We start from the raw sequence: 26577 nt of genomic DNA on the forward strand, positions 1-26577 counted from the left end.
AACTGCTGTTTATTGTATAAACATAGCCTAGTCTCATTCTTCTTAAAACTAAGCTTTTAACTCTTTAACCCTATGGTATAGATTCATCAGAAATTTACTCCCTATGAAGCTCTTCATGATTCCAACAGTCCTGATTCCTCAAGATTGTTTTATTACCAAACTATAAATATTGTTTTTCACTCCTCAGTGTGGAAATTCAGCTACCTTCATATTACATGCTTACTGAAGTAGAAAGCTGCCTAATCAGATAGGAAAACATTTGGCTGTGAATAAATCAGCATTTGTCGAGGATTTCAAAGTGTGAACCTAGGCAGACAAGCACACATCCTAAGAGCTCTGCTTTCTCTTGCTTCCCTGTAGAGAAATCAGAGGTTAATATGGCTGCCGCCACCATCTGTCTAAATACTTGAGTGTGTCATCTTGAATTAACATAGCAGAACTAGTGGGGGAGGTCATTAAGATTTTATTTTTACATTTCATCACCAGATGCTCTACAATATAAATTTATCCATAAATGTTCAGATTGATTAAGTTTTTAACAAAGAGAACAATGAGTGTTTAAAAATCAACTAATTCAGAACAAGAAGAAAATTATTTTAATATGTTAACTTGTAGTATTCATGGATTTTATTCTTCTTTTCCTAAAACTTTAAATGAGGAATTGCTATAGAATTTCTTGGTAGTAAAAAACGTATTCCTATATATGTTCCAACCAATAACAATGGACATTGTCACTCATTGTAACTTTAAGAAATAGTTAAATTACCTGTAACTAAATTGTAATTTCCATTGTTCTATTTCATGATCTCTCAAAAGATCTTAACACAGGACTTTTCATAAACTGAGCACTCAGTAAATACCTCTTAAATAAGTGAACCTTGCACAGTGACTGTTGAAGAAGCTCATGAACAGAAGAGAGCTCTCTACAGTGCTCTCCTGGGGCCATCGGTGGGATTTTTTGAAAAGCTGCACTCTAGGGGGCTAGATAAAAGCATATATTTTTACTAAAGGTAATTCTTAGCTTTTGACCTAGAAAAGAATTCAATTTGCTTCTTATCAGGTAATTTTGTGCCATTTATAAATTCAAGTGGGTTCTAAGTTCAAATACCTGTACTGTGAAATGGTAACGGAAAAGAAAAAAATGAGTGCTTTTCTCATCCTTCTCAAAAGCACACAAAATTTTTGAAAAAGAAAACTTTTTATAAAACCTTTTTTTCTGAAATAGCTCTACCTTTCCATTGAAGAGTCCACTAGATGTATAATCTTCCTATAGGAAGTGCCTGTGTATCACTTCATTTCCTTTTACTTCTAAAGCCTAGTAAATCCAGGAAAATTCAATAAATCTTTGCAGAATGAATGGACTGGCTGACAAGAAACTACTTGGTTGGCTTATTATGCAACTATCTTTTCCTAAGAAACTTCGATAAAAATTTATAAATATAGATTTTAATTATCAGAAACACTACTTTCAATGCTGATAGAAAATGCTTTGTTATGCTGAAAAAATAAATTAAAAAAAGAAAAGAAGAAAAGAATGAAATGGAAAGGAAAGAAAAAGAAAAATGTCAGCACAATGGGCTAATTTACTTTTACCCTCTAAAAAGTGGAGGTGTAAAGTATATAAAATAAAATAAACTTGAAAAACCAAAAAAAAAATGCTTATTGGTAATTTGGTACTTAAAATAGCTGTTAATTGGGATTCAAATATATATTTAGTATATAGGTAAATATATTTAATAAGGATAAATTTATATGTATACATTTCTATATTTGTCCTTCAGATTTTCTGTCTGTAGATACAACTATAATACTAGAATATATATTGAAAGGTCATGGAAATATTTATAACTGCTTACTTTCCAAAAAGATATGCATGAGCCTATAGTTATTGTAAAGCTCTTCCCAAATAAATATTTTATTCATAAATGTACATGCAGACATGCTTAGTTGATAGACAGTTAAAAGAAGGAAAGTAAAAGAAAGAAAAGAGGGAAGGAAGGAAGGTAAATTACCATGAAATAAACAACTGATCATGGTATAATTATTAGTCCATTTAATTTTAATTTGGGTTTGTACTGAATCTTGTGACTAATCTACTTGAAAAGTCTGCCATTTTCAGACCATATGTCAAGCATATCATTCTTAGTTAAATATAATGTGACAATGATTTGTCTATCAGATAATAAATGTATCAGGAACAGGCTTAGTATTTCCCTTAAATACTGACTGCAGTGAAACATGGAGGCCCACAGTGGTATCAGGGTCCTGGAACATCAGTCATGAATAATGCTATAAAGAAGTTTTGACTAGTTAGAGTTAATGTCATCCCTATAACCTATGCTCATCTGAATGCAGGCATTTTCCTGCTATGGAGATTTCATTTCACTTCACCCCCAGCCCAGTCACTCCTCAGCGTCTCTCATATTGTAGGCACATTCATTGTTAATAAGTGTTCTGTAAAACACATGCTTCTTAGGACATATTTTCCCTATTATGATTTTTTCCCTCTCAGACAGGAAGCATGAATATTTGTAAGCATGTCTTACTTGGAAAGAAATTTATAATTAACTATGGGCTCACACTTTCTTTCTGAAAAGTAAGTGGTTAAAAATACTCCTATAGGTTTTCAATAATATATTCCAGTATTTTTAGTACCCATTTGCAGGTAGGAAAACCGAAGGGTGGAAATATAATGTGACATTCCTAGTAGTATGCTAAAATTTGACAGAAGAATAGAATTGAGATGTTTCTTTCAAAAATGGATATAGAAAGTCTCTTCAACATCAATTGTCAGAGTGAGTGAGAAGAGGCAATTTTCTGAGCAGTTCATAAAAACAAGATTATTTTGTCTTGAATTAACTGAATTTTTGTTAAAAGCAAGTGGAGCCTTCCAACTTGTGCCTCAGTTAATCATTTCTGCACTCTTATGTGAACTACAAAAACCTAAACAATCAATATTTTCCAATCAGAAGAATCAGTGAAAATAACTAAGAAATGTATAGAATAGAATATGTTAATTTTATAAGAAATAATTTCAGACAGTACATTAATTTAGAACATTTATTTTGATGCTTTACAGAGTTCAATTCAAAGTAATTTTTCCATTTTAATTGGAAAGACCTACAGAGATATGTTTTTCAGATTATATAGGGTAATCAGAAAACACCTGAGAGCTACAGTGTGGAAGGAATTAATTACAACCAATTCATAGTAGACATTTAATTATTTGATTTACCACATGTACTTACTTTATCAATTTCTAGGGCAAAATTATTCCTGCCTGATAACCTAGAAAACAATGGAAGTTTCACTAACCTTTAGGTCTCTAAGTCATTCAGCTCACTCAAAATGTGACAGCAGGGCAAGGGGGTAGAAGGGTCATAAGAACTCTCAAAAGCCATTTCAGAATCATTTGGTGATATGGAAACTGATATGGAGATTTTATATCTCTGGCTCCTTTTAACTGAAACTGAAGCCCTCATAATCCTGTACTGAGAGAACATAAAAATAGTTCAAAAAATTTACCTGCCAATTATCAGCAGAATTCAACTATCCCATTATCTGCACTCTGGTTTTCTATTTTTCTGTTTTCTATCTGTCTGTCTGTCTATCTGTTGTTCTATCTGTTTGTTGTTACTGGTGGTTGGCCCCTTCATTTTATCTATTTATCTTAATTTTCCAATTCACTAAATCATAGGTCATGTTTGGATTTGCTCTCTGGGCTTTAAAGGCCAAGGGCACTCTAGACTCATGTTTTGTCTCTAGTCTTGGGAATGACCACTAGGCTCATTCCTTAATGTATCCCTCCCTCCAATTTCCAAACTAGAAGACAGGAATTACACAATGCTTCCCTCCAGAACTGGAAAAAGATCGAAGTACAGCAAGTCATATACCCATTGAAGAAGAGGGCATTCTCACCGTTGGGGTACTGTTCTGTGCATTGTAGAATGTTTCGCGGCATTGAAACCCACTACTCACTAAATTACAGGAGCACTTCCTCCAGTGTGACTGTCAAAAGTATCACGAGACATTACCAAAAGTCCCCTGGAAGCACAGTCATCCCCATTTAAGAAACACTACTATAAAGGCAAAAGGGTTGGGAGGGCTGTGAGGTGGATTTATCTGCTCAGTACAATCTTGTTGGGCAGTCATTCTGTGCAAGGCCATGTTGCATGTGCTGTGAGAACCTTGAAGAGGAGCAGGGTCCCGTTTCTGTCCTCGCTGAACTTTCAATATTGTAGAGGAAGTGAATACAAATAACTGGAAATCAGAATAGCAGGACGTAAAAATTAGTGATGTCTCAATATGTATTCAGAAAAAGGCAAACAAAATTATCATTCGAAAAATCAAGGAGAGTGTTTCAAAATGTAGGTAGGACTTGAAGGAATATCAGAATTCCAACAGGTTGAGATGGGAGGTTAAGGTCTCTGAGGCAGAAGAAAGAGAACATTGGAAATTGGTCTTGAGGGAGAATTTGAACAGCTTTGAATTTGACATGGTTTATTTAGTTTATTCAGTTCATTATGAGGACCCTTTCCTTCCAGTTCACTTTATTTTTGATGAAGACCATGACATGATGAGAAGATGACAGTGTCTATGGGCCCTGTTCTCTTGCTTTTATATTTAACTCCTTTTCCAACCTCTGCCATAAACTGTGGGGAGAGAAGTGAGTTTGTGACCAGTACAGCATAAGATCCAGAGCATTTCTGCTGGACAAAATGTAATCAATACAATGATTGAAGCTTATTATTATAAAATTGTTTTTATTTATTTATTTATTTATCATCAGATATACAAGAAATGATCCTTTTGGAAAACAATGCTTTCAAGAAATAGGCAGAAGACATATTACTGTTTCCAAAGTTTGGCTGAGAAATTAGCATCCAAGTTTTAATAGTATGGAAACTGAAGACACTCCTTGTATAAATAAGAGGGGCAAAGGAAACAGTCTAAAGACCTTTGCTTGGAACATTGGTTTTTAACCTCTGAGGACTCATCTACTCCTTTGAGTCTTAGACAGTGCTTTGTGGACCTATGAAAGACCAGAAGTGCCTAAAATCCCATGAGGGGGAATCTGAAACATCTAGGCTCCTTATAAATACTTGGATTTCTTTTGACTAGGATGTAGTAAAAAAGTACTTAGTTATTGTCCATGAAACTTCTAGAAGTTTAAATTACTTTTATTTGATGGAAATGTTTCTGTATCTCTTAGAAACAGTATAATAGAAAAATAAAAGGAATCCTGAGTTGAAATCAAGAAGATTTTAGGGCTTCTTTCAAGCTGTTTGAACTTGGACTAGTAATTTAACTTCTCTGAGTTTCAGTTTTTATGCTTTTTAAAAAATAACAAAGTATGGGACTGTGTGGTTTTCAAGTCCTCTGTTATAAAATTCCATCATTTACATTAGCTTATCTAAATGTTAAGAAATAAGACAGAAAAATAACTTTCTAAAAATGACAATAGCTGCAATTACTTCCACAGTAACATATTTTCAGGAAGTGATTCAAAGCTAGATGTGGTTGAATTGCTAAATGACTGAATTTGCAAAAGTGGGCGATAATTAAGTCATTATGCTCAACCCGTATTACTTATTGATGACTTCTCCATGATTTTGAGTCAGAAGAGTTTTCTACAAGAGAGGTTCTAACTGGGCTGTCTGAATGATGAATCATCCCCACCGAGGTGGTCTTCCTCAGCTCCAAGGTACTCATAGGCAATACCAGGAAATTTGACTGTGGTTGCCTGTGTTGTACTTGGCTTTTAACTTTAAAAGGGGGGGGGGCTTTCAATATTGATATCACCATGGTTCAGCCTGTAGGAGCAAAAGATTTTCTTGGAGGAAAATGCCTTGACATTAAATATATATATATATATATGGCACTCAGCCAGGGCTCCAATCATATGAATGCACTCACCATTTGTGTGGCTTTAAATCTGGCTGCACATATGCCAGGACCAAGGATCAGAAATGCATCTGGGTAGCAGAAGCTGGTCAGTGTAGTCTCCTCCACCCCCTTTTGTTGTCTGTTTTTGCAACATATGTTAGGCACCAAAGGGACAAACAAGGATGAAATGGTTTTCTCCTTTTCCATCTGGTTCTCTGCCAGAGATACAAAGCCCGAACAGAGCATCAGATTTCAATGTTCTGACTGCTGAGAAACCCCACTTTCTTGTTCTCTATCCATCACCATTCTTCTTCTTAACAAATATTTTTCCACCAAGTACAAAGCAATGGAGTCCAGTAAAATAGAGGGCTATTTCTACTTACTCCCCTCCCAATCCCTGGTCATTAATACTCCCATTTGTGGGATAATACATTTGTGGCTTATTTGATAGGAATGTAGTCTGATGTAAGTGCTATATATTCATAGTATTTTGAACTCCTAGAATTTAAAAAAAAAATACAGATAGTTCTTTGGGTATAAATAAATTCTGTTCTGTGAGTTACCAAAAAGTCTGTTGTTTGGAGCCCATAGGGCATTTCTCGTGGAAATAATTTTAAAATGGTGATAAAACTCCAAGATAGAAGACAGAATGGGTGGGGGGATGGGGGAAGGAGGCAAAGAAGAAAGGAGGGACGAAGGGAGAAGGGGACAGAGGCTAAATCAATACAGGACACAAAATATTACACATCCTTTGCACGCAAACATTTGTCTGCTCCATAATGGAAACTAAAAATCCCTTAGAAGCTTGGCAGCAGTATGGAAGGCAAAGACTGCTTCTTTCAAGTGCGTAAACAATGGGTTCAGTAAGGAGATGGTGGTGGCACCTGCCCTCTGGAGAGCTACAGGACTGCCAGGTGGCAATGTTGCTGCAGCTTCTACCTCATGAGGGTATGGGACCCCACAAGCTGGGGACAGTGTGACTACTGCAGCTGTTCACATTTGCAGAGCAATTTTTAACTGAGTGTTTTAATGTCTGTCAGACATTGCCAAAACATGATCAAATCCCACTGTATAAGGAGTTGCAATCTAGAAATTTGTTTGGGACTTAAAGATCTATTAAGGCTAACAGCATTACTGTGTATTACTAGAGTAATAATTGCTTTTATGTGAAATTTTATCCTGAAATTTTTCAAACATTCAGAAAAGTGGAGAAAATAATAGAATACATTTATATATATCCATCATTTCAATTAAAAAATCATTATGATTTTGATTCATTTTCACTGGTTATCTTTTTTTTGCTTTTTCTTTTTTCATTGCCAAGTATCTTTTAGCAAAACATAGATCTCATGTCATGTATACTTCAGTTATACAGCTCGAAAAAATATTACATCTTCCTACACGATGACAATTCCAACATAATTTGCAATAAAAACAATATTTTTTATTGTGTAATAACCCATATATAATCATTGTCTTAACTCTTCTTGCCTATAAAATGTCTTTTTTTGTTTGGTTTGTTCAAACCAGTATTCAAAACAAGATCACCACACTCCATTTAGTTGTTATGTTACTTAAGTATCTTTTTATCTTGAGCAGTCCCATTTCTGCTTCTATCCCGTACCACTGACCTGTTGCCAATTCATGTTGACGTCATGATTATTAGGGGATGTTTTTTCCCCTTGAGTGTCATTTAACTCATTCTTGTATTCCTCGTATGTCCTCTAAGTGGAAATTAACTCCAGCGGTGAGAAATTTCTTAAAATACAACAGTGTTTTGATTTTGTCATTAGTAGGCTCTAACAAATCCATTTAGATATAATTAAAGTAAATATTCTATTATTTCCCATGATTGATGGAATAATAGTGTAATCAAAATTAAAAGGGTTCCCGTATTGCTTAATGTTGATTATATAGTACACCAAATGTCTTATATGTGGCCTGCTATTCTTTTTTATGACACCAACCTGGTTCCTACACTCCTTACAATTTGCAGACTCTGGCATGGGGATCCTTACTGAGAAATGTTGAGAGAGAACTTTAAAGAGTTATAGACCACATTATGAAGGGTCCTTAACTGCAAAGATAAACACACAAAGAACAGGCCCCTTCATATATTTGACTTTTAATCATGCCTCTAACGTGGCACGAAGATGGTGCATCTACAGGTAAAAGATCACTTGGGATTATACTCGAATAAGCAGCATCACCCTAATTCAGTTGTTAAAAGCTGTTGCTACATGCTGAGTATTGGGTGAAACCAACTCTCAACTAACCAGAAAGCAAATGTAATACTATTGTTTTCCCTTTCCCTAGTTATGTGCTAGTTATCATAAACCAACAAAGACACAGCTGAAAGGTGAAGAACATGAAATGACAGGGGACCTTAGAGAAGTGAGCCCTAACAGTGGTGGTGTATGAATACTTATAATACTCAGAATGTTATTGTGTAGATATTTTTTAATATTTCCCTTTTAAACATGAGGAAACTGAGTTATGAAAACCTTAAATTGAGGCACCTGGGTGGCTCAGATGGTTAGGTGTCTGCCTTCAGCTCAGGTCATGATCTCAGGGTCCTGCAATCCAGCCCCATGTCGTGGTTGGGCTCCCAGTTCAGCAGGGAGCCTGCCTCTTCCTCTCCCTGTGCCTTTCCCCCTGCTGTGCTCACTCTATCTCTCACACTCTCAAATGAATAAATAAAACCTTTAAAAAGAGAAAAAGCTTCAGTTGTTTTCCCAAGATCACATAGTAATAAATGGAGGCTCTTAGAACTGAATTTAGGCAGCCTAACTCTCTCTTAACCTGTCTACCACTATACTGCCTCTTAGTATACAGTTAGAAACTTATTGTTATTTATTTCTTTATTTGAGAGAGAGAGAGAGTGTGAGCATGGGAGGTAGGGGAGAGAGAGGAAAGAGGGAGAGGGAAAGAGAGAATCTTGAGCAGGCTGTACGCCCAGTGTGAGTCCAACGCTGGGCTCGATCTCACGATCCTGAGATCATGACCTGAGCAGAAATCAAGAGTTCGACACCTAACCCCCTGAGCCACTGAGGCACCCCACAGCTTATTGTAATTTTTATGTGTATACCAGGAAGTAGAGAAACTTCTTCTGACTCTGAGGCCAACCTTGAAACTTGAAATATCTCTTATACCACATGGGCTTTTAACATGAATATATGTAGACATTTATTGATACCTGTGTGTATAAATATAAATATTTCTTTTGTTTTAAACAGGTCATCGATAACCTTGGTCCTTTGGAACTGATTATTAATACTCCTAGCCATCATAGGGTTCATCATGGTAAAGAAATTCAATCTTTTTTTCTTCTTCATTTCCTTAAAAACAGTATTATTTTGTACCTTTTCATCACAATTATTCAGCATAGTCACCATGCACTATATAAATAGGTATCCCTTCACCTGGACAAGTCTCATTTCCAAAGCAAAGATTGGAGGGAAAACAAACAAACAAACAAATGATGACAAAAACAAAACAAAACAAAAAACAACAAAAAAAACCCCACCTTCCTTGAATTTTCCTTTTTCTCTAGATCTCAGTTGTAATGGAAAATGAGTTAACCACCTGAGGGGACGCACACTTTCTACATTGAAGGTGTCAGTTGAAGGTCACTTCCTGACCCAGTGCTGAGTTTCATTCCTATACACAGCCAGAAAGCCTCTGGTCTTGAAAATTGTTGGGACTTCAGGAAAGCCTAATAAACAGCAACTCACTTTCTTGCTGAAATTCTGTAAAGTGCATTAGCCTGACAAAGAAAAAAATCCCGTGGGCTAGTGCCTAAGTTTTAAAGACAGGATAAGACTTAATAGAAATGTTTGCATGTGTGCACCAAAAGACCTGTAGAAGAATGTACATAACAGCATTATTTGTAATAGAAAAAATAGAGATAAAATTAAAATGTTTATCACAGTAGAACAGAGAAATTGTAGATGATGCATGTAATGGGGAATTATGTAGCAATAAAAATGTCCAAGCTGTTGCAGCTTGGGATGGCCAGAATAAATCTCACAATGTTGAGAGAAGGAAGACATAATAAAATAGTAAATATTGTTGTAGTTCTTTTATAAATTTCCAGGCACCATAGGCAGCACTCGTACACTACAGTCCTGCTTCCCTAGGGACAGGTTCCTTTCCTCCTGGCAGGAAGCAGATGGAAGCATAAGCCTCACCCTTCCCCACCAAGGACTGGAGAGGGTGGAGTCAGGGTGCATATGCTCGGTTTCCTCTTCCAAATTCCTTAGGCATTTCCTGAAGCACCTGAGTGGCTCAGTTGGTTAAGCATCTGACTCTTGATTTTGGCTCAGGTCATGATCTCAGGTTATGGATCAACCCCATGATGGGCTCCTCACTGGGCAAAGAGCCTGCTTAATATTCTCTTTTTTCCTCTCCCCATCCCTACCCCTGCCCATATTCTCTCTCTCCCTCTCTAAAAAAGAATAAAATAATCCAAACTCCATAGGCATTCCCAGCTCCAAGGAGACTGTTAGTGAGGGGCTGGAGAGGCCAAGGGTTAGAGACTGTTCCTTCATGTAAGATTAGGAAACATAAGGAATGGAGAAGAGTAAGTTCACATTGAAGAAGAAATAGTTGCTAGTGTCCTCTGTTTGACTTCAGGGCGCCTTCCCACTCATGTTGTTTCGTATCTGGGTTTCTCAGCCTCAGCATTATTAAAGTTTTAGACCCAACAGTTCTTCATTTGGAGGTGAGAGGTTAGGGGTGGGACTAGCTGTTATAGGATGTTGGTCTCTACATACTAGATGCAAATAATATCTGCCCCTAGTTGTGACTCTCAGCTGTCTTCAGACATTGCTGTATGTCCCCCGAGAGGCAAAATGTTCTCCATTCCCAACCACTAAGCAGAACCACTGCTTAGCCCATATATGGCAATGGGTTTATGTCTGTGTAGCCACCCCCACACTGCTTGGGGTGGTTGGGGGAGGTTGTCTCTTGTGTCTTCACTTTCAAACATATATTTGCTTGTATAGAAAGCATGTGAAGAAATGATACATAAAGACAGTTGAGTTTGTTGGGGGCAGTCACTTGATGGATTAATATTTTTTTTCCTTTGATTTGCATGTGAATATAGTACTACTTAAGCAACTTTTTTATTATTAAAGAAACTATGCCCAGCTATTTCCATTTAAATTGTAATTTGAATACTTTGGAGCAGGAAAACTATGTATGTTTTGTCTTAATAAAAATAATCAAGGGTAATTTAATTTTCACTTATGTTTTTTATGATTTTTTTTTAAATTGCCTCACTTCAAGTAGAAAATTTTCTTCCTGTAAAACATGCAGAGAAAAGGGGTAGAGATAATAACTCACTTAAAAAAATGCAAATTAAACACTTATTATTTATCTTATTTCCTATTGCCTTTGTTTTGTGGGCCATTTAATCTTTAATTACTATTCTTTGATAGTCTTAAAGTAAAATTACTTAGAATTTATCCTAAATGTCTAAAAAACTAGAAAATTATGAGAAAAAAACATTTTTTTAAAAATATGGGATAGGGGCGCCTGGGTGGCTCAGTGGGTTAAGCCGCTGCCTTCGGCTCGGGTCATGATCTCGGGGTCCTGGGATCGAGTCCCGCATCGGGCTCTCTGCTCAGCGGAGGGCCTGCTTCCCTCTCTCTCTCTCTCTGCCTGCCTCTCTGTCTACTTGTGATCTCCCTCTGTCAAATAAATAAAAATAAAAAATCTTTAAAAAAAAAAAAAAAGAAAAAAAAATATGGGATAGGTTGGGTCATGGACATTGGGGAGGGTATGTGATATGCTGAGTGCTGTGAAGTGTGTAAACCTGACAATTCACAGACCTGTACCCCTGGGGCTAATAATACATTATATGTTAATAACAATAATGAATAAAAAATAAATAAATTAAAATATGGGATAATTCTAAATATATGTTGTTTTAAGGTATTCTTTGCTCTTTTTAGTAAAATTAACAAAAAATAAATACAATAAAACCAGCTTATTAGCAAATAATTAATATTGTCAGTGAAAAGAGATTCCTAGGAAAATCATTTTGTTTGATGTCTTAATTTTGTGAATGGGTCCTAAAATACAATAAAATGTTTCAAAAGCATAACTTCATTTTTCATAAAAATACTTTTTTAAATATTTGTTTTATAGGCAGAAACCGTTATTGCATAGACAAAAACTACGCCGGCGTTCTTATTATATGGGATAGAATTTTTGGTAAGTAAAATGTATATGAATTTGAAAATAGTAACTTAGCTCCTTAACTTACAGAAAATCAAAGATCATATCCTTAATGTTTATCTTCCAGGGACATTCGAGGCAGAAAATGAGAAAGTTGTATATGGTCTAACACATCCCATTAATACATTTGAACCATTCAAGGTGCAGGTAATGTAACTGATTTTATTCTTTCTGAATTGATTATATCCTTTCATAAATCTTCTAGTTAAAAGAACAATCAGTTGTCGAAAGGTGAATGTACATTATACTATCCTGAAAATAAGGTTTTTTAATCATAAATAAAGTCGGAAGTAATTCTGGCACTCCAAAAAAATCTGAATCAACTTGGGCAAAATGCATTTGAAAACAGCTCATTAAAAGAGCTCATTAAGAACTCTTAAATATATCTACTACTGAGAATTTTTTTTTTAAATAGCTCTTTAGCAAACATATTTCTTTCTCAGAACAAACCTGAAATATATTCATGTATTCAGAAGGAGCAGTAGTAAATGCATAATTAAGGCTGATACCACAGTAAGAAAAATATTTGCTTCAAGGCTGCATGACTCTGGTTAAAAATTCAACATGAGGCTTTTGCCCCTACTCTTCTTGGACCTAAATGTCAGGAGCTATTACAAGTTGGTTAGGTCTACGCATTACCTCACCTGCTAAGACTCATTGCACTGGACCAGTTTTCGCTTAGACATGTGGTATTGGTTGTTCACTGATCTCAATGGCTGGCACTAGAGAAATGAAGAATGTCTGTGAAGCTCCGATCCGTCAGCAACAGATCACCACAAGCACTCCTGGGGTTAGGAACTAGTAAATGAGAAAAAGATAAGAATGCTTGAAGAAACTGAAGAGGTCAGTCAGTGACAGCTCTGTGCAGGGGACCAGGTTTACAACATTCAGTAAGGGAGGAAATTTACAGGTTCATGTGCGGTCTGCTTTATGAACCTTTTTCTTAGGAGTTTTTAAGAAATTTAAGATAACAAAATAAAGTGACATTTATTGAACCTTTACTATGTGCAGGGTATTGCTAACTGGTCCACACAAATGTCTAATGTAGCCCTTACAAAAACCTTATAAAACAGGGATTCTTTTTATCCTTATTTTTTAGAGGATGAAACAGAAACTGCCAGGATTTAAATAAGTCAGCCAGCTACACACAGCAAGCTTAACCAAGGAAGATTGCAGGCCAAGCCCAAGACTTGCCTAGCTCCATAACTTTCGCACTGTGCTACCTCATTTCAGAAAAAGCTATCACAAATTGCTTCCATTTTTCAAATGAAAGATATTTTTATCTCACACTTCAGAAGAGAAAAGTTGGTTATTTTCTTCCTCAATCATAGACCACTCCTCTCTCTGTGTCTCTTTCTCTGTCTGCTGGGCATTACTAAAAATATATCTCTCAGGAGAATTTTAAGAAATATTTCACAGTACTTTCTTAATAAGGAACTTTATAGAATTGAAATTAACTTAAAAATAACACATTGAGAGCTACCTCTTCACTTGGTCTAGTCTTATCTCTCTAATAGGGATATTAAAAAGGAAATAACCAACTTGGTCTCTGTCCTCTGGGAAGGAGCCTTTGAAACTTCATGTGCATATGAATCATAAGAGGATTAAAGTGCAGGTTCTGTTCAGTAGGTCTGAGGTGTGTCCAACATTCCGCATTCCTAACAAGCTCCCAGGAGATGCCGAGCCTGTTGTTTTCTGGCTGATCCTTTAAGGAGCAAGGCTTTGGGAATGTACACTTCTGCTGAGACAAAGGGGATCATATATGAGACAGACTGGGAGACTGAAAACTGTACAACAGGGAGTTAGATGATTAGTATTTGGAGGGACCCAACATTCAGACAGCCACAGTATTTATGAATCTGTGTAAGGTTCAGCGAACCAGGCCTCTGCCCTCCTGGAACCATTTCCATATCACAACCGTGTCTGAGGCCTAGGCTTCTAGATGCTCTCTTACATTGTTAAAATGTCAGATGGGCATATAGTGTTAATCAGGAATTCTTGAACCTACAAAAACATATACTTACTTTCACTTGTATTCCTTTGTATTCAGCTAAATTTCTCACCTTTCCCTCAGAGGCGTCAAAAGCAAGTAGGATGACCCCCACTAGTAGAAGAGGATTTCTTCTTCCTCTTTATTATTAGGCATCGGACACTCACTTTGCTCTCCATTGGAGTCCAGGAGTTTCCAGGCATTGGAAGGCAATGTTATTTTAAAATATTACCACATATTTCTCGTGGCCTGTGTCTAGAACAAGAGCAGTGAAATGCAGTCAAGGGTGCCTGGGCCACTCGGTAGGTTGAGTGTTAAACTTACGGTTTCGGCTCAGGTCATATTTAAAAATAAATACAATGCAGTCAGTTTTCAAAATAACAGAACAGATAAATATACTAATATGTGTTACAGCTCCTAAGCACATTATGTTTTATATTAAAATTATTTTTTATTATTAAGACCCAATGTGAATTTCCATTTGACAGTTCCCTTTTCCTAAAATCTGCTCCACTAAAGCCTACATTGTTCATTAATTGCTTCAGATTCCTTATTGTAATCTTTCAAACAATTTTGAAACCATTTTTATAATCCTAGCAGTTTATACTCTTTAAGAGACAATGAAAATGCCAGTAAGACCACAAATTCTCATAGAGCCAAAACTTCTTTCTATATTATTTTATTACTTCACTTATAATAGAAGTCAGCAGTAGAGTCTATAGCTCTAGGACTGTTTTAAATCCTATGATGCATTACTATCACATGTATGGAGTACATAGCGAGTTACCCTGATAGTAATATTTACTGGATACTTCTCATGTATGAGCATAATTTTAACTTCCGTACTTGTCAAATACACAGTGTTATTTATGGAATGTGGATTCCTGCTATAAGCCTCAGAAGTGACTTTGAATATTTCTCCTCAATTAGAGCCATGATTGTCTATAACTCAATACAGTAAATAAGGGGTGATTTTTTAATATGTAATATGGTTCCTATTCAACATTAATATCCATTTAGCAAGACTTTAGAAATTAGACAGAGATGCTGAGTGCATAAACTGCTAAGTTAATTCCATTGGAAGAGACTCAAATCCCTTTTTCTATTTTGCTGATTTTCTAAACAGTTGTCCTCTTTTTTAATTTCAAAATTATAATTCTGTGGAGCTTTAGAAATATTAACAAGAACACACTTAAAGGACACAGAATGAATAGAATAAATTGCAATATGCAATTGCATATTAATTTACATTAACCAAATTATATGTAACCTGTATATTATAGAACAAAATATAAATTGCATTGAATAATAAATGAATGACTAATTATATACTTCATATTTTTGTTATGTGTTTTTCTTATTTTAAATAAGATATATTTTTATTGTTCTAGTTCCACCATTTAGTTTACATATGGACTACATTCTGGGCCACACCTGGATTCTTCAACAAGTTTTCTGTCATATTTAAAGGACCAGGATGGGGTCCAGGTAAACCAAGACTTGGACTGAGTGAAGAAATCCCAGAGGTAAGTAGAGTTCATGTTGGGGATGGTGGAGATTAGTGTCATACTGCCAGGTCTACAGTCAGTCTGTATATATGTTAACTTCATGCAGATCTGAAAAAAGATGTTCCCTTAGGCAGATACAGTCCTAGGGGCCAATAAGAATGGTGCCTTCTCCCAGGCAGACACTGCCTCTTACTGGAGAGCATGGTTTGGGGGGCAAAGCAGCAGAGGCTGGTTTTCAGATCCACTCAAACCTGCAGCAGAGAGACTTAGTGTAATGCAAAAACTGTATACACACACTCACTTGGTCACAGAATCCTAAAACACTAGAGAGGAAGGAGCCTTAAAGATGATTCAGTGTAGCCTTCATTTTGTTCATGAAAAAATGTAAAAATGGTCAACATCACTAATCATCGGGGAAATGCAAATCTAAACCACAAAGAGATATCACCTTATTCCTGTTAGAATGGCTAAAATAAAAAAGACAAGAAATCACAAGTGCTGGTGAAGGTGTGGAGAAAAGGAGACCCCCCCCACATGCTGTTGGTAGGAATGTAAGTTGGTACAATGAATGAAGGCGCCTAGGAGATACAGACTTCTAGTTACGGAATGGGTACGTCACAGGAATAACAGTCACAGCATAAAGAATATAGCCAAGGATATTGTAATAGTGCTATATTAAGACAGATGGTAATTATACTTGTGGTGAACATAGCATGAGGTATAAATTTGCCAAATCACTAAGTTGTATACCTGAAATTAATGTAATTATACTGAATTTAAAAAAAGAAATGAAGTATCTAGAATGGAATATTTAAAGTCACACCAAGATGATGTGGCTATTAAATTAGACCATAATTTTATCCATTCTGTAGTAGATTAGTAGAAGCATTAAATTCAGACTTCACATTAAAACCCGAAAGTAAGTGAAGTGGAGATTTAAAACACTGGAAATCCAATAAGAAATTCAGTATTAATCTGGAATTATTATAGAGATGATAAGAAGGAATTTCTTTCTAATCCTTAGGATATATATTGTGATTCCTTATGGTAACTGTCATTAATAGTAACCTAAAAGCAATAGAAAGACTAAACTATTGTTTATGTCAAAGATAATTGAGAGTATAAAAATTAGCCCATATTATAAGGAAATAAAATCAGTTTTTGTATGAATATTGTTGTTTTTCAAAAACCTTGATCTAAATAAGAATGTTCTATTATCCAGTAATGAAAGTGCTATGCTGAAATTTCCCAGATGTTTTTAGTTTTGTTTCGTAATCAATTTTGTATCAATAAGCTAACCTGATGTATGTGAAAATAATTTCCTTTATCAGCTCAGAAAATTTAGTTAGCTATGATCCATTTATTATTTCTTCTATTTTTTAGTAGTTTATCGAAAGTGAGTATTCTAAAGTAATATTTGTACCTAAATTTGCATTATAAAAGTAGAATTGTGTTTCTGCAAAATTCTATAGTTTAGGGAAGTTTTTTCCAATAAAGCAGTATTTCCCTTTGAGGCATGATTATCTTCATTACTGAACTAACCTTCCATTTTTTCTTTTTCTTTACTTTCATGTATAATCATGGACATATTTATTTCTTCATATTTTCATATTTCATATTTTAATGTTCATTTTAGTTATTTATCATCAGTATATACAGCTGACTCAGTTCTTATACTGGTTTATTATAAAGCATACTAAGTCAAAAACATAATGGTTATGAAATAAACAAAAACAAGAAGAGAATGTTAGATTCATTTTTGAGGGGGAAAAAAGGAATAGCAAAGCTTTTCTTTGCTTTTTGCATATCTCCTCTTAGTGTGAATTTCAATGAGGACAATAAACCAAGAAGCAAGATGAAGAAAAGCCTTCTTGGGGTGCCTGGGTGGCTCAGTGGGTTAAAGCCTCTGCCTTTGGCTCAGGTCATGATCTCAGGGACCTGGGATTGAGCCCTGCATCAGGCTCTCTGCTCAGTGGGGAGCCTGCTTCCTCCTCTCTCTCTCTCTCTGCCTGCCTCTCTGCATACTTGAGATATCTGTCTGTCAAATAAATAAATAAAATCTTAAAAAAAAAAAAAAGAGAGAGAGAGAGAGAGAGAGAAGAAAATGCTTCTTTCCTGTCTTCCTAGGTCACGGGAGAAGAAGCACCATTCTCATCGCCAGTGTCTCATCTATTAAGGATCTATGCAGTTGTACAGTTTGCTTTGATGCTAGCATTTTATGAAGAGGCCTTTGCAGATAAAGCTGTAAGTGGTATCTATTTTAAATATCTAGGAAATTTCATGAGAAAATTATGTGTCACTTTGTCTGAAAATGGAAATTAACTCCCCATATTATAGCTGTGCTCTATTTTATTCTGTAATGTCTGCTTTAATGTTGGCAATATGTCCTGTTTAAAGAGGTAAGTTAATTCTCCTAGACTATTAAAGTTAATGGATTATATCCAAAGTGTTCCTGTGAAGAATATCTATCAAATGTTTTGCTAAAGATCTTGATTTGACTTTGGGGAAGCAAAATAAAAAGTCTTCACTGAGAATTTTTAACCACAAACCAGCCCTCACTCAGGGATAGGTCCAGGATTTATACTAACTGTTGATTTATAAATCTAAATTAAGAATGTAGTTTAAAGGGTTCTCAGATTAGGTCTCACGTATCTAATAGAACCCTGTTCAAGGCATGCTTGGAGCAATCCCCTTAAACTCAAGTGTCAGAGTATTCCCACAGATAAAGTCACAGTGATGATGAACTTAGAGTTGAACAGCACAGAAACACACTGGGAAAAAGCAAGCCATCATGACAAAGCATTAGCAGAATCAATAAACAACGGAATCAAACTCTCAAAAACAACAGATGTTGAAAATTAAAGTAAAGCATAAATTTAGTAAAATTAGTATGTTTGAGGAGGCCAAACATAAAATTAAAAAGAAATTAAAATTATGAAAAATTAAGAAACAAAACTATCAAAATTCATAAGGCATATTTTAAAATCTTCATGTTAAACTTCTAGAACACAAAAATGTAATAACAGACCTGAGAAAGTCAATGATTTAAATAGCAGTGTAAAGGCAAATTAAGAGAGAATTAGTGGATTAATAAATAGAGTAATCCATTATTTTAAAAAATGACCCACTATATAGAGCTAACACATAATGAGATAAAAACAAAACATGACAAGTTATCTTCAGACATAAAGAATAATGTGTAAAAGTCCAAAAAAAAAAAAAAAAAGATGTGAGAATCTAAAAAAATCTGAATGAATACAAATGGGATTAGTGGATAGTGAATTCAACCAAAACAAATTTAACTTTTTTAAAAGAATAAATCTGTGCTATTTATAGATAGGTATTCATGAAAACTCCATAGTTACAGATATTAATTGATAATATATGCAGAAAAAATATATCTACCATAGGATTACTTTTAATAATTTAATATGTAAACCCTATAGCATCATTTTAATAATTACATACCATTTTAGTAATCCTACTATAGTAATTCCACTGGAACAATTACAGTTATTCCATAAATCCTGTATAGTGAATTATAAGAAAGAAGTCTACTTGAAATAGAGTACTGAGTGTGTTAGGTAGGACTCACTGGTTGCATATGAGAGATACTCAATCCAGGGTAAATTTATTAACTCCTATAACTGAAGAGTTTGTGACTATTTCTTCTTCAGACAGTGCTGATCCAATGAGTCAAATAATGTCATCAGAAACTTTCTCATTCTTTCCTGCAGCTATGCTTTTCTCAGTTCAGATTCTCCAACAGACTTTCAGCTTTCGTGGTGGCAAGATGGCTACCAGCAACTCTGGTTTTAAATACTGCCAAACAAAGAACCCCAGAAGTGAAGGTTCCAAGTTAGAGTCTAATGTTCTGGATATCACTGAACCAATCAATGTCATCACTCTATGAATGGGAGAACAGGGTCAGTTCCACAGAATCCTCATGATCAGAGAGAAAGAAAAGAATGGCTTAAAAGAAAATTAATTAGGTGATAGTACATAGAAAAAGGGAAATAGATTTGAGTAAACAAAAATAACAAATTTTAGATATTTATAAATCCTTCTTACTAAAAATATGTGACTTCAACTTGTTTTCAAAAAAATATTCTGTAAACACTTACAAAATACATAGTAACAGGTAAACTTTCCTATGGGATACACTTACTTAAATTATCTATGGCATGTGTGTCTATTAGATATCTTCTGCTCTAAGAAACAGCATATCCAATTAAGTGTGTCTTAAATAACTGGAAATTCAGGGGCAAGTGTTTCTGGGATTGGTTTGTTTATCAGTTCAAACATGTAAGCATCCAGAAAGGCTTCCCTATCATTCTCTTGACTTTCATTGTCATAACATAATGACAGCAGCTTCAGAGTGCTGTACTCACAGGCTGTGACCAAAGGCAGCAAGTTCACTTCTTCTATAGAATCTTACAAATTACATTTTATTTAAGAAGGAGGAAAAAAAAGGCCCAGAATATTTCCCAGCAAATGTCCTTTCATGTCTCATTATTCAAGATCAATTCACATGTCCACACTGAACCAATAACTATCACCATCTCATGAATTAACCATGAATGAATTATACCAAACATAATTCATACCCTGGGGATAAAGAGTTCACTTTCCCCCTGAACACATTTCTTCCTTATACCTGGATAAAATCAGCATAGTACTAGTACAGAAGAAATGGGGGATATTTCCTGGTTGGGCAGCCAGTAGTATGTGGCACAATGTGTCCGACTAAAGAAAATAGGTTTACAGAAAGTTATTAAAAACATTACTAGATAATATATTAAAGAAAGCCCATTTTAATTTTTAACCTTATTTAAAGATTTTACTGATTGGCATTATTCATAAGTATTTGTGGATTTTGCATTTAAAATTAATAAGCAAACATTGTTACAAGTGGTGACCCCCTTTTGAAAGATAGACAAGTTCATATGTGCTCTCTGGCCAATGACAATGTTTTTACAAAAGCTGTGGTAAAATATTTAATAGACTTTTCTGATTATGATAGGAAACAATGAATTAAATCCTAGTTCCCATTTTGTGAAGTGAAAGTGAGAAATAGATTACAGTGTAACCAGAGATTCTTGAGAATAGGATGGTAGGAAACATAGCACCTCATTGTTTGCTCTTTCATATGTGCACTACAATTAATGAAGCCAATTGCATGTTGTGCTGGGTTCATTTGCCTTTAGCTTCAAAATGAGACAAAATTTGAACTTAAGAATACATATCAGGAGTGGGACGCCTGGCTGGCTCAGTGGGTTAAGCTTCTGCTTTGGCTTAGGTCATGATCCCAGGGTCCTGGCATGGAGCCCCAAATGGGGCTCTCTGCTCAGCAAGGAGCCTGATTTCCTCTCTCTCTTTGCCTGCCTTTCTGCCTCCTTGTGATCTCTCTCTATGTCAGATAAATAAATAAAATCTTAAAAAAAAAAAAAAGAATTTATTTCAGGAGCAAAGCTTTCTTAAAACAGCATGAACTAAATCACTCTCTTTTTTAAATTAACATACAAAGTATTATTTGTTTCAGGGATACAGGTCTGTGATTCATCAGTCTTAACACAATTCACAGCACTCATCATGGCACATACCCTCCCCAGTGTCCTCACCCAGCCCCCTATCCCTCCTACCGCCCCACCCACCCTGTCGCCCCTAGCAACCCTCAGTTTGTTTCCTGAGATTAAGAGTCTCTTATGATGGTTTGTCTCTCTGTCTCTGGTTTTGTCTTATTTGATTTTTCCCTCCCTTCCCATATGATCCTCTGTCTTGTTTCTCAAATTCCTCTTATCAGTGAGATGAACCAAATCACCCTTAGCAATGCATGTGTAGACACTAAACTACCATAATGGTTAGACTAAAACTCAGGTCTTCTATTAGTAACCTATCACTGATGACTTTGTTAAACTACTTTGTTGTCTCAATTTTTTCACCTAAATAATGACTGAAATATGCATGTATTCATGAGTTTCCATGGTTGAATGAGACCAGAAGAAAAATAAGTTCATCTATCTAAATATCTAACTCTTGATAGATGGATCAACGTTGAGTACAGTTTGCATTATTAAATTTTTTTAGTTGTACTAAGTAAAATACTGAAATAAACTATACCAATTCATAGAAACAAAATTAGAAATTTATTCATTTTTGTTTTGAAATAGAAACCCTTAACATTAAGTTCACCAAGAAATTTGATGGTCTAGGCATATATGCTTCTTGGGCAAAAATGTAGCTAGAAACAGTGTCTATTAAAGGATGCAACTTATAGTAGGATTTCACAAGATGTTTCTGCTGCCATACTAAACAGAAACTCCTATAGATATATTGACAAAGAGAAACACCAAGTGTTGAAATCCTTTTCAAACTGGAATTATAGTTGGAGACAGCTTCATTCCTGACACAAATTAATTTTGAAAGGTGTATTTGCTTGTTTCCCACACATGTTTTTCTTTGCTAAAAACATGCTGTGCAACTAGGAAAAAAGGTTGCTTATTTGTAAGATTCTGTAGTGCCTTTCTAGTCTCAGGGATGTTTAAAAGCATATGAAGACATTAACATCCAACAGCAATATTTTTTTTCCAGATTCACTGTAGCCAGTAATCACATAGAAAAGTTGTGGCTGACTTGTAATTGGGGGCCCTGCTGTGGTCCCACAGCCTTTTCTGTTTATGCATATACCAGAGTAGATAAATACTTACTTGTTTTATGTGTGCCAGTTCTGTATAAATAACTTTGGGAGTCAAAAAAGCAATTTGATGGCCACCACAAAGGTGTAAAAGGCACATTCCTTTCTTACAGAAACTTGAAATGCATACATTTAAATATATAGTGTTTAGTTTAGTGATATGACCCACAGACTTCTATGTTGATTTTGGTTTAGTAATGCTTGGGAAATCAATTCCTTAGCTGCTAGGGTCCAGTTCATGGGGTGATATCATGAATACACGTTTGAAATGAAAATACGGACACACTAGCATGTTTCCAAAGTAAAACTGTAAAGGCAATGCTGTCCTTTTAAATAATAGACACACTCAGGAGAGTTTGAGTATTTCACAGTCTTATAATAGAATGTGTAGTAAAGTTACTACAGATAGTTTCAACACAGATTATTTGATGATATGTTTCAAGTTAATGAGGCATCTGAGAATAATATCCAGTATAAATTTGGAACAGATTTTCATAGTTTTGAATACCCCGTATGCTGTATTCTGTAAAATATAATGGGTACTGCAATTTTGTAACTAATGTTTTCATGTTGACATGTTTTAACAGGCCCTGAAAAAAATCAATATATTGTACTCTCATAACATAGTATCACTTGCACAAATTAGATCTAGCTTAGGTCTTACCTGAAATCTCTCAAGTCAATATCCAGTGTCTCCTATTTTGTTTTTTTTCTCCAGTGCAGTCCATTGAGATTTAAGTTAATTTCCTAAAGTATTTAGGTCATCACCAAAGTGATGTGAAAAAAAGGAAATGTGAGCCAAAACGAGCATCAATTATAACCAAAAGCCATAAAATAAATGTAGTAAGTGTGTACTGTAGGATATTTTAAAAATCTACCTGTCTATAAGCATAGGTTTCAGGAACTCAGAAAAGTGATTATCATAAGTCCCAATAAAACATATAATTTTTTAGAAGATTTTATTTATTTGGGAGAGAGTGTGAGAGTGAGCACAACTGAGGAGAGAGGCAGAGAGAGAGGGAGAAGAAAACACCCTGCTGAGCAGGGAGTCCAATGGGGGCTTGATCCCAGGACTCTGGGATCATGACCTGAGCAGAAGGTTTACACTTAACTTACTGAGCCACCCCTGTGCCCTGAAAAAATATAATTTCTGTATGCTATATTGAATAGGATATTACACATTAAAAATCATTTACATAAATAATGAAATATTAACTGAAATTAAACATATATTCATGTTTTTAGTATTGTCCCAAACTTTGATCACTGTCAGGCAGCTCCTTTAATAATAATACTAAACACAATCTTAAAATTGCTTGTAATTTGAATTAATGTCTCATTTTGATTCATGAAAAATATGTAAAAATTAGATATTTGAACTCAGCTTTGGAGACTCAAAGTCAAAATGCACAGTTCTGAGAAGTTGTATTTTCTCATTAAATCCCATTAAAAGTAATGTAAACAGTGGCACCTGAATGGCTCAGTTGGTTAAGTGTCCTCTTTTGGCTCAGGTCATGATCGTAGGATCCTGAGATTGAGCCCGGAGTAGGGCTTCCTGCTCAGCTGGAAGCCTCCCACTCATGCTCCCCTTTTCTCCCTCAAATAAATAAATAAAATCTTAAAAAAAAAAAAAAAGGTAATCCTCATGAAAAGAAAGTTTGTCTTTTTGAGACTGTCTTTTAACACCTCCTCTTTTCTTCTGTATTTTGAGAAATAACTGAAAGCTACACAGCTTATGTTTTTACTTGTTTCACATAGCAAAAGTTGGTGTACAGACTTCAGTGAGATCTTGAAGTGACTACTGATAATTTAGAGTTGGTCCATTGACCCCAAAAATAGTTTTACTGAATATCCAAGAAAGACACAGTGTCAAAATGGATATCTTCCAGCAGCAACTGCTGTTGGACCTCAAGTTCTGAGATTGTTGTCTCTTAGATTGATTATTACCTGATAATTGAGGCAAGAATCTTCTGTGTTCTCTACCCAGTGCCCAGTGAGCCATGAGGTTATCCAGGCTGGCTGGTGAGAACATGCACTCTAGCCTGCACTTTGTAAACTCTCTCGTTGCAAGCTGTAATCCTTCTCTGGCCTCTGAGAATTTTCTCATATGCATGACCCGATGTACTGGACTTCATGGGCACTTTCTGCAGATTTCTGGAGTTCTCTCTGTGCAGCACTCGCCTACTTGGTTTTTTTGTCTTGCAAACAGTAGCCTCTTTGGTTTCTGCTAAATCCCAGCTCTTTCTCTTCAACTCAGGCTCCCTGGGTTCCTTCTGTTCTGTGGCGGGAAACTCGCGCAAGGAAGTAAGCTTGGGCAGTAGTAGAGATCCTATCATTTATATTCCATTTCCTGGGAATCACTGACATTTGTTGCCTTGTGCCCAGTGTCTTGAAAACAATTGTTGTCAGATATGTATTTTTTTCAAGTGGGGGTAGACCAGCTATTGTTTTTTTATCTTGCTGGGAGCACATTCATTTTTTTAATGGAGTGGAATCAATCATAGCTTAAGTACAACTGTAAGTTAACTGTTCTTTAAGTATTTGGTTAAAGTTTTCACAATGCAAAATTTTGCTTTTATTTCTTAGAATTTTTGTAAAAATGCAGTAATTCATACCAGTTTGATGTTTCTGAGCAATACAGTCACTATTCTTTTTTAGCCAATATATCTTCTCCTTTGATATATTTAATTCCTTTGCTTCTTATTTGTTTGTTTGGAATTCTAGAAAATGTTCATTCTAATCACATTCCTTTTTATATGCTTCAATAGTAATCACCTAGGGGGTTCTGATAATTTAAAAAAAGAATATAGTCAATATGGACAGTTTTTAAAAATATTTTTCTTATTTATTTATTAGAGAGAGAGAGAGAATGAGAGAAAGAGCATGAGGGGAGAGAGGCCAGTGGGAGAAGCAGGGAGCCCAATGTGAAAGTGGATCCCAGGGCTCCAGGATCATGACCTGAGCTGAAGGCAGTTGCTTAACCAACTGAGCCACCCAGGTGCCCCTGGACAGTAGTTTTTTTGTTTTTTGGGGTTTTTTTTCTTAAGCATGTTCTTATGTCAAGATAGATATTTGAGATTCATATGTAAAAATTACAGATTACAAATTGTATTATAGTATCCCCTGGGGTTCTGTTCCTGTGTCTGTCATAATACTGAGAAGAACCTTGAACCTTAGGTTTTAACATGACAAATCCAGCAGCTCAACGCATCTGCAACAGCAGGATGACACAGCCTCTTGGCAGGTGGGACAGTAAAGCCAATCCACTGCCTTCACATCGGAAGTCACTAAGGTTTAAGTATTTTAAGGATACTTAAGGTTTAAGGATTTTGACCTCATTTTAAAGACATTTGGGAAGATAAGCATTTTGACTAAGCATAATGACTTTAGTAGTTCTTCGTAGACACCTGTAAGAGAAACTCCTCAAAATCTGTCTTGCTATAATAACAAAATCTAGACATTTTCACTTCTAAGTCCTTTGGGAAAAAACATAGAAAATATTATCAAAGCATTTTCAACAATACATGAAGTTTTTTTTTTTTTTTTAAGATTTATTTATTGAGAGAGAGGGATAGAGCAAGAGTGCAGGTGGGGACAGGGACAGAGGGAGAGAGAGTTTTAAGCAGATTCTGTGCTGACCATGGAGCCCAATTTGGGCTGGATCTCATGGCCCTGAGATCACAACCTGAGCTGAAACCAAGAGGCAAGTGCTTAACCGATTGTGCCACCAAGGTGCTCCAACATACAGATTTTTAAAAAAACAAATTGTTTAAATAGACGCATATTATCATTTTACAACATTATGTATGGGGCTGACATTTCCCTTTGTGAGATTTTTGAGGTAGGGAAATAGGAAAATTATTTATGTTGATCAACAGAGTTTCTCCAAAATGGTGAAGAGGATGATATATCCCCATTCAAGAAGAAAAGGAAGGGTGCCTGGATAGCTCGGTCAGTTAAGAGGCTGCCTTTGGCTCAGTTCATGATCCCAGGGTCCTGGGATTGAGTCCCACATTGGGCTCCCTGCTCAGCAGAGAGCCTGCTTCTCCCTCTTCCTCTGCGTGCTGCTCTGCTACTTATGCTCGTTCTCTTTCTGTCAAATAAATAAATAATATATATATTTTTTTTTTAAAGAAGAAAAAGGCTTTCTTTTTTATATTGGTGAGCAAAGAAGGACTCCCACAAGCTCATTGATTAAGCACTTTGCAACGAACATGTAATTCTTGAGTTCGTATGTTGTTAGTGTTGCTTCCTGA

The 26577-nt window shown here is 35.5% G+C and overlaps 1 protein-coding gene across 1 annotated transcript in view; it reads left to right on the forward strand.

Annotated features, from left to right (window-relative positions):
- AGMO (alkylglycerol monooxygenase) overlaps positions 1–26577 on the forward strand; it is a 350536-nt gene that overhangs the window by 156973 nt on the left and 166986 nt on the right. Inside the window, exons 6-10 of the mRNA XM_032305555.1 lie at positions 9123–9189; positions 12040–12105; positions 12197–12276; positions 15511–15645; positions 17755–17871. Coding sequence (XP_032161446.1) covers positions 9123–9189; positions 12040–12105; positions 12197–12276; positions 15511–15645; positions 17755–17871 — 465 coding nt within the window. The remainder of the gene's footprint in view (positions 1–9122; positions 9190–12039; positions 12106–12196; positions 12277–15510; positions 15646–17754; positions 17872–26577) is intronic.

The sequence above is a fragment of the Mustela erminea genome, chromosome 11 (assembly GCF_009829155.1).
Source record: "Mustela erminea isolate mMusErm1 chromosome 11, mMusErm1.Pri, whole genome shotgun sequence".
NCBI lineage: Eukaryota > Metazoa > Chordata > Mammalia > Carnivora > Mustelidae > Mustela > Mustela erminea.